This window comes from Musca autumnalis, unplaced genomic scaffold, assembly GCF_047663935.1.
Source record: "Musca autumnalis isolate F117 unplaced genomic scaffold, ASM4766393v1 scaffold_4, whole genome shotgun sequence".
NCBI lineage: Eukaryota > Metazoa > Arthropoda > Insecta > Diptera > Muscidae > Musca > Musca autumnalis.
Genome location: NW_027411977.1, coordinates 137655031 through 137667187, shown reverse-complemented (window position 1 = coordinate 137667187; position 12157 = coordinate 137655031). Strand labels below are relative to the sequence as shown.

At 34.1% G+C, this 12157-nt stretch overlaps 1 protein-coding gene across 31 annotated transcripts in view; it reads right to left on the bottom strand.

The window, feature by feature from the left end:
• The window catches only part of Fhos (Formin homology 2 domain containing), a 319001-nt gene that overhangs the window by 108408 nt on the left and 198436 nt on the right, over positions 1–12157 (bottom strand). For 6 of the 31 annotated variants that reach the window (XR_012412385.1, XM_073981781.1, XM_073981783.1 and 3 more), the window contains exon 3: positions 4878–5356. The exons of the other annotated variants lie outside the window; for them this stretch is intronic. Coding sequence is in view for 5 of the 6 variants with exons in the window: in XM_073981781.1 (XP_073837882.1) it covers positions 4878–5066 (189 nt within the window). In the remaining variant the exon portion in view is untranslated. The remainder of the gene's footprint in view (positions 1–4877; positions 5357–12157) is intronic. 31 annotated transcript variants of the gene reach the window in all.

Below are 12157 nucleotides of genomic sequence, written 5' to 3'. Positions count from 1 at the left end.
ATTTACATTTTATAGGATGAAAATATCAGTATCAATTTTGCTGAAAAAACATGAAAGTATTTCCCAATTTTTTTGATGAACATTTTTTCCTTCTTTTTTCTAGTTGATACATGGAAGTAATATAAAACTTGGTTATAGGTGAAAAGTGTCAAAAAATGAAAAGTTCTACACAAAATTTCACTATGAGTTTCAAAATAAACCATAGATCTATGTACACTATTTCCTTAAAAAAATTAGATTACAAATTTATATACATTAGGATGAAATTATATGTTTTAATTTTGGACTGTTAATTTTACATAATTCCATACTGGATCAAAATCTAGCAAAATCCTTTACTTTTTGGGAAAATTGTTAAAGAAAGAAATGTTCCAAATGAAATTTCATTATGAGTCTCTGAATAAAAGAAATCTGTAACCATAACGTACAACATTCTTAGCAGCCCTTGTTTTTGGTGTAGGGTTTAGGGCCGTATTTTAAAATCTTTAACCAGATTGTCGTTGTGATTAAAAAATATAAATATCTTATTGATGGTTTTTCGTTATGAATTCATACAGAAGATGTTGTGTGTTCAATTTAAATAGCTTTAAAAACATTTGTGGTGAATATATATTTAAAAAATATAGAAAACCCAGATCGGACCTGCCAAAATTACGTATTTTTAATACTTTTAACATAAATTACGTATTTAGGATAAGCCATTGGTTGCTTATATTGTATGTGAAAATACATTAGAGGTCTACGGCTATGGTCCAGTGAAAATATAGGTGTCATATGGGCTCTCACATGTACAATTTGGTGTGGTCCAAAAAACTACAATGATGGGACTCACTCCTACTTTGGTGGCATTTACGTAATTAACTATGATCACATTTTTAAGGAGTTTTTGAAAGATTTTCAAAAAAAGGACAAAAAAGACCCCTTTGATGAACCGCATGAGGGTTAAAATTTATATCAAAAATATTCGCCATACCCTCCTGAGTAAAGTTGCCAAAGACACTATATACCTGAAATGCAAGGATTCCAAAATATCTTAATTCGAATATTTCCGACGTAAACTTTAAAAACGCCGATACACGTGTCTCATATTTTTAGCTCTACTTTCATAATCTACTCGATTTTCCTTGTCATTTTTTTTGTTGTCGCACAGTGTTATTTTTCATTGATGCTATGAAATTTTACATTAATAACATTCATGCTATGAAACTTTAAGTTACCTAAAATTTAATGATTTTTGGTTTCATTGCATAAATGAAACGGATTTCACTAATTTAATGACACTTTTTATTTCTTTAAATTTAAGAAAATTATGTGAGTATTTAAATGATGCTAAATATTATGTGCTTAAAAAAAGTACGCAAACATCTTTAAAAAAAAATTCGAAAAAATTGATATTTTTGGTTTGCTCCAAAAATTAATGCACCAGTTTTATTGAACAAATGAAACAGTTTCGTTGGATAAATTAAACATTTTTGAAATCCCTAATACCATTTTGTGGAATGAAAATAAGGTCTGCTGTAAAGAAGTCGTATCTATAGGTCTGTCTGGTTACTTTCCCAGCAAGAACTTTGCCAGAGAGCAAGGAGTTTTTATTCTCTTTTGCTAGAAAATTGTAACAAGTAAACAGACACCTTCCCAGCAAAAGCCAGCATGCAATCAACTGACTTGGCAAAACAGAACAATTTGTCGGCCAATAAAGGAACTAAAGGAAGCAAAAATGTTGTATTTTATTAAAAATAAAATGACCCAAAAATGGATGTTTCCACTTTGCAACATTATTCTACAAAAAAACAATATCATTAGGCTTGCTATTTTGCTGCTGATTTATTGTTTGCAGGAAGAAGAGTTGCAATTGCTTGTTAGAAGAAATTTGTCCAGCAAGAATTTCAAACTCTCAGTAAAAGAAGTGTCAAAATGTCTCTCTCGAATCGCTCTCTTTTGCTGACTTTTTGTGTTAACAGACGACTTCCAGCAACAATTTGTACAAATTGTTACACATTTTAGGGTAACCAGACAGACCTTATATTATCACCCTTTGCGTTCTGTATTCTCTGTAAATCTGTGCATACAACTAAAAAGATTTCAGACAAGGAGATCTCTTCAACATCCTGCTGGAAAAGGTTATACGAGATGCTATCGTTAAAAGAAGTGACACAATATACACCAATGTTGCTTGGTTATACCGATTATGCGAACTTCACTACACACTCTGCCACGCGTACGAACATTAAGGTTTGTTTAAACGCTTGCATGTACTTTCATGTGCACCACCAACTTTTCTTTGTTTTTCTTTTTTAACAAAAAGTACTCGAGCGACGGTGAGCGTTGAACACATGACCCTCGGGTTTGTAGTCGGACACACAAGTTCTGAGCCACCGTGCCTTTAACTTAGTAAGAAGTAATATAAGTAGTTATTTTTGTTTACATTACTTTGTAATGGGTTACACAATGTCAAACAGATCCGAATTTTTTGAAACCGATCATGGTTATTTTATTAGCATAAATAAAAAAAACAAGTAAACAGGCTTTAAGTTCGGCTCGGCCAAATAATCTGAACTAAAACGGAATAATTATTTTCTATTCTGTCCATAATTTGAGGCGGAGATATTCGGTGACCACTGATAACTAAATAAGGTTGAAAACGCATATAGAATAAATGTCTTTAATCGGTTGACAACCGTATATGGGGATAAATCAAAGTGTGGACCTATGTTGATAATTGTTGGTGGAGAAGTTTTGTGACCACTGGTCAAAAATTGTTGTTAAAATCCTCAAAATACCAAAAATCGGGAGGTACCGTTATATGGGGGCTATACCAAAACATGGACCTATGTTTACAATTTTTAGTGGAGAATTTTTGTGACCACTGTGAACTTCAAAAGGCAAACTACAGGTAGTACGGTCATAAAATTTAGCTAAAATCCACAAAATACCAAAAATCGGGAGGACCTACGTTGACCTACGTTGACAATTTTTGGAGGAGAGTTTTGTGACGACTAAAAATTGCAGCGAAAATCCTCAAAATACCGGAAATCGGGACATACCGTTAAATGGGGAGGCCATACCAAAACATGGACCTATGTTTACAGCTTTCGGTGGATATGTTTTGTGACCACTGGGAACTTCAAACGTCTAATTACAGATAGCTCAGTTAAAATTTGTAGTTACAAATTGGTTACAAATTGTAGTTAAAATCCTCAAAAACCCGAAAATCGGGATGTACCGTTATATGGGAGTATACAAAAGCATGGACCTATATTGACGGATTTTGGTGGAGATGTTTTGTGTAGTTCGGTTAAAGGGGAGTACACACTATCAGTCAAAACTGACAGTCAACTTACTTTAAGGACAATTTTCTGGCAAATAAACACTTTTGTTTAGCTAAAAACTGTTGAAATGCAATATTTAAAGTATTATTTAGAGATCTGGAAAGTAATTATTCAGCTAGACTTTGATTTAAACGAAATAGACCCCGATAACTGTCAGTTTTGTTGGTCAGTGTGTACTATGCTTAAAAATTGTAGCCAAAATCCTCAAAAAAAACCGAAAATCGGGAGGTACCGTTACGTGAGGGCTATACCAAAACGTGGACCGATATAGCCCACTTCGAACTTGACCTGCCTATGGAAAAAATACACTCGGGTGCAAAAATATAGCGCACTAGCTCAGATATGGAGAACGCTAGAGTAATTACGACAGACGGACATGGCTAGATCGTCTTAGAATTTTATACTGATCAAGAATATACATATATATTTTATATGGTCGCAAATGATTAGTTCGATGTGTTACAGAGTTTTTTTTAAACTAATTTTCATCAAAATGTGAGTGTTTTTGTGTTTTTATATACGCCTCCATATTAAAAATGGTAAGAAACCTAATAAAAAACTATAAAATACAAAAAAAAAAAACAAATTTTTATGAAAATTTTTTTTGAACAAAATGTAAGAAAAAAAATTTCGAAAAAATTTATATTTTTTGAAAAAAAAAATAAAATAAAATGAAATATACTCCTCGGGATATCATAAAAATTATAAACTTCAAAAAAAAAATATTTGTGTAAAAAAGCTATAATTCATTTGGGAAATGGTAAGAAAAACACACATTTTATATGTATAATTTCTATCGTTAAAAGTAATAAATGGATGGAACGAAATCAAAATATATATTCTTTGTCTGTATTGCCAGTTCCGCAGATATCACCCCACCTTGGGAACTCCCATATGTTTGTACCATTTGGAGGTATTTAAATACTTCGTCTACACCGAGAGTGCTTGGTGTGTTTGAGAGAAATACCTATGTAACCGTATGGTCTAAAGTTTCTAAAAGTATATATGGTTTTTAGGAGCTCTTATCTAGGAAAAAATGGACTTCCCTAATAAAGAAATTGTACATACCCTTTCTATGAGAACTACAAGAACTACTTGCTGTATAACCTTCCAAATTATTCAATAAGTAGCGTAAATCGGATTTAAGCGCAAACAGTTAAAATTTTTGTGTGGAAGGTACCAGAAGGCTCAGCCGATAAGTCCATCTTAGAATTTTATCTAAGCATGGAAGAAATATTAGACATTTTGAACATTTAATATTTCTTCAAATACAAATATTTTGAACCCTTTGAATGGTATCGAGCGCAACAATCAGAAAGACACGCTGAAACCGATTTAATCTTACGAAGAGGGATAATTATTCTGTGAGTTCTACTTTTTCTATATTTTTCATTAATGTCAATTTTTGGAGAATAAAATAATTCATATAAAATAAATTTCTCAACCGTACTTTTTGCTTATTTTTCATATTCAATTATATTTTTTAAATTACAGTTTTTAATTTTGGCTATATTTATTCAAATATTTTTCTTTTTTTCTAATTCTTACCCTTTGCGGTGCATTCAATATACGCAGTATGGTGCCCAATTGTGTTGCCAATGGCATGGTGCTGGCAAAAGCGTAGGTGGGTGCTCGTGTCGGTATCGGATACATTGATGTACAATCGAGTGGATCTGTATCGACAAGATACTGCACCCGCAGTGTAATCATTTCATCAGGATCCATTTTAACAATCATTTTGATGCCCACCAAGCGTTCAAATAATTCTCTAGGAATATGTATGTAAATCCGGTCGTCCGGATCGGATGGATGTCGGCAAATGGCAAAAAAAAGCTATTAAGTTTTTTTCTCTTTCTTTATGATGAGGATTTTATTGATTTATCCAATGGTAGAGATACAGATTATCACAATTTTTTTGTTGTTTTACAATGAGGCAAAACATTTTTCTGGTTGTTGTTAAGATTGATGGCTTTTTATTTTATTTTGTTGTTTTTATGGACTTGGTCGAAAATGCCTGAAGACTAAAGCTAAAAAATCAGGAAAATAAACAAAAAATGCAAAAACAATCACAAAATTAGTTTTAAATATCTCTGGTATTTTTGTTAATTGGCAAATGAAATCCTTTAAAATGTTTTACCATTTATTTCTCTATTTTCTTTTTATCCAAAGGCTTTTTTCTTTTACAAATATTATATAAGTTTTGTTTTGCTTTTTTACCAAATATTTTTGGTATTCAGGTCTTGTTAACCTCCCTACCCCCAACAAAATTATTATGTATTTCTCTTAACAAACAACAAATTATCCAGCCGTAAGACATAGTTTTTTATTTTATTTTCTTTATTCAAAACATGATCCATAACCGTGTAATGTAATGTGAACAGCTATGACAGCCACCACAGCAGCAGGCCTGACAGGAAAATACTCGTACATAAAAAATATTTGGTATTTGGTATCGGTGCTGAGCTAGCGAGCTGTCCGTTAACACGCCCAGCCAAAACGACATAATTACAATTCGTCACATCGTGTGACCAGTGATTTGTTGTTGATTCCATTGTTAATCTAGCCGCAGACGATTCATTATTTGACTGGTTGGTAAATGGATTTGTCTGTCCCTCTATCTGTACATCGGTTTGTTTGTTTTGGTTAGCCAGTTTTTTTATCAGTCTGTCTGTCCCAAACACCAAAATCTTATTGCAATTGTATAACTTTCAATTCAATGCCAAGTGAAATTAACCTTAAAGTTTGAAACTTTTGAACAGCAACAACTTGAGCAAAAAAACACCAAAATATCATAAAATTGTTGTAATTTGAATGTGGTGTTGCGTTTTTTGAATGCTAAAATTTGTTAGGAAAAAAAATTAAAACAATGCCTTGATTTTGGGTGTTGTTTTGTTTAAATGATACTTATTTGAAAACCAACAATTTAAGACTTAGACATAGCATTGCTGAAACTGGAAAAAATTTTGTTGCAAATATCTCTTGTTTTTATTAATTTTCTCGTTTAGAGTTAAGCTTAATGATCTGAAATTATTTGCAAGTGAAGAAGGAAAGCCAAGGACTTGAACCCACATAGTCACCAAATTACGTTACCTGGTTTCATTGGTGGTAAAGCAAATCTTCGGACGTATCGACTATGTAATGGCTTCTCTGTCCTAGAACTTATCGTTTTTCAAATGCAAATGTGTTTTGTACATTTACGCGGATACTTGGCCACAGAAATGTATTTTCTTCATGACAAACGCTTTTTTGCGATGCCTTTGAAGTTATGAGTTTTGGCTTTGAACGCTAACACGCCGTGACAACATTTTTTGATATGTTTTCAAGGACGTGGGTTCAAATCCCAGCCGGGCTCAGCCTGTTTTATTTTTTGAAATTTTGCCTGTTAGGGCGAAGATAATTTTTTTAATGATTTTTTATTAATTTTCTCGTTTAGAGTTAAGCTTAATGATCTGAAATTATTTGCAAGTGAAAAAGGAAAGCCAAGGGCTCGAACCCACATAGTCACCAAATTACGTTACCTGGTTTCATTGGTGGTAAAGCAAATCTTCGGACGTATCGACTATGTAATGGCTTCTCTGTCCTAGAACTTATCGTTTTTCAAATGCAAATGTGTTTTGTACATTTACGCGGATACTTGGCCACAGAAATGTATTTTCTTCACGACAAACGCTTTTTTGCGCTGCCTTTGAAGTTATGAGTTTTGGCTTTGAACGCTAACACGCCGTGACAACATTTTTTGATATGTTTTCAAGGACGTGGGTTCAAATCCCAGCCGGGCTCAGTCTGTTTTTTTTTATTTTTTGAAATTTTGCCTGCAAGGGCGAAGATCATTTTTAATGATTTTTTATTAATTTTCTGGTTTAGAGTTAAGCTTGATGATCGGAAATTATTTGCAAGTGAAAAAGGAAAGCCAAGGACTCGAACCCACATAGTCACCAAATTACGTTACCTGGTTTCATTGGTGGTAAAGCAAATCTTCGGACGTATCGACTATGTAATGGCTTCTCTGTCCTAGAACTTATCGTTTTTCAAATGCAAATGTGTTTTGTACATTTACGCGGATACTTGGCCACAGAAATGTATTTTCTTCACGACAAACGCTTTTTTGCGCTGCCTTTGAAGTTATGAGTTTTGGCTTTGAACGCTAACACGCCGTGACAACATTTTTTGATACGTTTTCAAGTACGTGGGTTCAAATTTAAAAATTTTATTGTCCAAGATAGAACATTTTTCAAGGGCTTTCAAAAAATTATCGAGAATATTTTCATGGACAATCCAGAATAGGGATAGGTAAGTCATCTTTCAATTAATCGACTTGTTGCAGTCAAAAAGTCTAAAAATCCTAGTCGACTGTTGTCTGGTGGGAAAATCGCATAATTCATTATCTTGTGATCGATTTCCGAGTTGCGCATAGATTGTTGACTTGGCGGTTTTACATTTTCACAAAAAAATCGAAAATCGACGAATAATCGATATGCTGCGGTCGAAAGTCGAGTTTTAGGACAACTGAAATTATCGCCAACCTAAAAATCGCATTTTTAGTTTTAGACAAAGATCGAAAAGTCAAAAAAGCGATTGTTGCTTTCCATTACCTATCCCTAATCCAGAAGCACCAAAGAACAACAGCTTGATCTTATATTACATTAGAGGCCCTCAAGAAAATGCGAATCAAACTATGGCAAATACATGCCATAGAACAAATTGCAGACAATAAAGCTGGATTTTTTCGACAACACATGTGAATATAGTTGATGTTTTGTTGGTAGAGCCAAGATATAAAACAACAGAAACGAGCAGAAAGTAGTGGACTGTATATTTTTATTAATTATTCCTCATAGCCAATGAGGAATAATTTGCGGTGGAATGAGAAGAGAAATAAAACAATTGGAATTAGTTTTTTCGTATAACGTTATAATTCTTAATTCAGTTTATTAAAAGTAAATAAATTCTAGGACATAATATGTTGTTTAAACGGAGTTTGAACAACATGGATTAACGAAATATGTATATAGATACTTATAGTCAGGTTTAGGGGAAATTACGTCATTTTTAAGTCATACCCTATGGAATTTAGCAGGTGTAGCAACCACATCTGCTCAAGAATTGAACCGCCAAGGGTAATTTTGTATACCTTTCTCTCATAAACAAAAAAATGATTAACAAAAATGTTTAAGAACTATTCTACTGTCTTGGAGCTTGTCGAATACCATTGAAATGTACTTTCAACTGAACCAACAAAAGGAAAAACTAAAACACCTGTTCCTTTATTTAATTTCTCTTTTGTTAAAATATTCTGCGTAATTCTTTGTTTTTTTGTCTCCTTCATTCATGATGAGGAAAGAAAAAAAAAACAGTGCCGTTTTTTCTTGTTCTTTATTTGTTCGCCAAAACTTAAGTTGAATTCTATATTTGCAACGTTTAAAGTTGAAGTTGACAAAAACAAAAATATTGGTACAGGGACGTAAAAGAATGACTTCATCAATAATGCAATGGTCGGTGTTATGGATTGATACGTTTCATCATCGGGACATCTTCGGGCATTTCCTAAACAAGCCGTAGAGTGCAGACAGCAAGTGGCGAAGGTCTATGAGTTTCCTCTCATTGGAGGCCCTATGGTCAACTTGAATATCGTCAATATCGAAATCCAGCTGAATAATTATTTCTCTAATCGTTAAGTAAATATTTGATTCCAGACTTTATCGAACATTTTTTCATAAAAGTGCACTAAATCCGTTTCAAAACTGCCCAGCAAAAATTCTTACCAAATAATGGGTTTTTATAGTTTAGTAGTCGTAACTAATTACAAAACCCCCTACTATCCCATTATTTTAACAAGGGCATGTCGCACTAATTAACTGGTTCTACTGGTCGTAGAATAAATAGTATGGCCACTGGAAGTAAAAAGTAAGCTAAAAACATATGTATGTTTTTCTATTTTTAGAAATGTTGAGGTTGGAATTTCTTTTAATTTCTACACACTTTATTTGTATTATATTTTGCTTGCTACGGGATTTGATTTGATTTGCAAACGTCTGATTTGTAGCCGAACACACTATACACTAGGCCAGGCGAAAGAACATTTAGGGTTGTTTAAATGCTTTGTTTTTTTTTAACGAAAAGTAACCGGTCGACGGTGAAGGTTGAACACACAACACTGGAATTTGTAGTAGTACACATACGCTCTGTGCCACCGTACTCATAACTTAGTAAGGAGTAATATAAGTATTTATTTTTGTTTACATTACTTTGTAATGGGTTACAAAATGGCTAAAGGATCCGAATTTTTGCTGGGTGATAGTGTGTCGAAGTCTACTATTGGCTATGGAGAAAATAGAAAAACTGACTTTTCATGATTTTGTAACATGTCTCAATTTTATTTAATTTATGTTAGAACATATTTTTAATGGGTGGAGAGGGGATTTTTGTCAAAGAGAGGAACAACAGGGCTCTCACTATTTTATAATAAAAAGCTGTGCGTATGGACGCAGAAGCGGTATGCGGCCAAACGTGCTTTGTTGTTGTTGCGACTTTTTCTTCCACAAGCAGTCATTTTTTCTGTAACTCATAGTTAACCAACCTAGCAAACGAAGAGCAAAGGAAAAAATTGTATGAATTATTTTTGCTCTTTTTTCTTCAGTTTTCTAAAAACAATCATTGAGTAAGGCGTGAGTGAGGCGGTAATTAATCGTTGAACTAATCAGTGATTAATCAATACGTAGAAAATATCCTTGCAAAAATTTGTCAACATAGGTCCACGTTTTCTAATAGCCCCCATATAAGGGTAACACCATTTCGAGTGTTTACCCAAAAGTTGGGTAAAAATTATTTATCTTCCGAACCAATTGACGTAGCTTGCAAAAAGTGGACTGAAATCTTTGCTTTATCAAATAACTTCTGGTACTGAAAATGGGATCTTTGGGTCCACGTTTTGACCGTACCTCCCAATTTAAGGTATTTTTTACCTATTAGCCACATTTTACAATCATATTGGCTGAAATTTGGCACAGTGAGTTCTCAATATCTAGAAAATATCCTTGCAAAAATTTGTCAACATAGGTCCACGTTTTCTAATAGCCCCCATATAAGGGTACCCCCATTTCGAGTATTTACTCAAAAGTTGGGTAAAAACTATTTATCTTCCGAACCAATTGACGTAGTTTGCAAAAATTGGATTGAAATCTTTGCTTTATCAAATAACTTCTGGTACTGAAAATGGGATCTTTGGGTCCACGTTTTGATATAGCCCCAATATAACCGTACCTCCCGATTTCAGAAACCCATATTGGGGCTACAAAGTACGTAGACCTATGTCGACAATTTTTAGCAAGGATATTTTATACATATTGGGAACTCACTGTACCAAATTACAGTCAGTATTATTGTAAAATGTTGCTAATAGGTGAAAAATACCTTAAATCGGGAGGTACGGCTATATGAGGGGTTATATCAAAACATGGACCCAGGTACTCCATTTTCAATACCTTTAATACTATTGATTTAAGTCAAGTGGTTCGACAGTTAAACAGTTTTTACCCAACATTTGTAAAACTGTCCATTTTGAAAAGATTTCACAACCTATACCCAAGAATTGGTTGTAAGATGTTGCATTGGCTATTCAATATAATTAATACCCAAATAAATACCCAAATAAATATCCGGTAAATACCATCTCTAATGTTCGCTACGCAGGCAAATTAAATTTCACCCATTTTGGTGTGATAATGAGATTAAAAACCCAGCAAATACCGGAAATCGGGCGGTACCGTTCTATCAGGACGTGGGACTGTACTGACATATTTCTCAGGCATTTCGATATGAAAATGAGGCTGAAAACATCAAAAACGTGGAAACCTATAGTCATTTTTATACCCTCAGCCTTTAGGCTAGAGGGGTATATACACTTTGATACGAAAAATGTCTGTCTGGCTTGTGCGCACGATAACTCTCGAACAGTTCCACCGATTCGAACCAAATTTTGCGTATCGTAATATTTTGTCCAAACTTAGTTTAAGTTCGAAGATGGGCCATATCGGTGCACTCATTCTGGTACGTCCCCCATAAAAGTTCAAAATTTTTCTGTAAAATGGTCCGAACGATAACTCTCGAAGGGAGCAATCGATTTGGTCAAAACTTTGCACATCGTATTATTCCATCCAGATATAGATCTGGTTCGAATATGAACTATATCTGTCCACTCCTTCGGGTACCTCCCACACAAAATTCGGATAAAGTGAAGTTTAAGGGCTCATCTCGGATGGTTTTGCAATTTTTTTCAGTAAGTTTTCCTTGCGGTTCCCTTTATGACGGTACAAGTTGTTTCTTGTGGAAGTCCATACTTCCTGAGATATTGGCCTAAAAGCTCCAAGAAACTCTGACGGCACCAACCAAAATGGCAAATCCGCAAGATAATCCTCGCAGGGAATTTCTGATTGGTGCAGGCTTTGCACATCGTATTATTTCATTCAGTCATGTATCAGGTTGGAATATGGATTGTATCGGTCCACTCCTTCGAGTACCTCCCACACAAAATTCGGATAAAGTGAAGTATAAGAGCTCCTCACGGATCGTTTTGAAATTTTTTTCAGCAAGTTTTTTTTTGTGACTTGCTTTACGACGGTACAATTTTTTGCCGGAGTAAGTCAATAATTCCTGAGATATTGGCCTAAAAGCTCCAAGAAACCCTGACGGCACCAACCAAAGTGGCAAATCCGCAAGATAATCCACGGAGGGAGTTTTTGACTGATGCAGGCTTTGCACATCGTATTATGTCATTCAGCCCAGTTTGGGATTGAAATATAGACTATATCGGTCCACTCCCTCGGGTACCT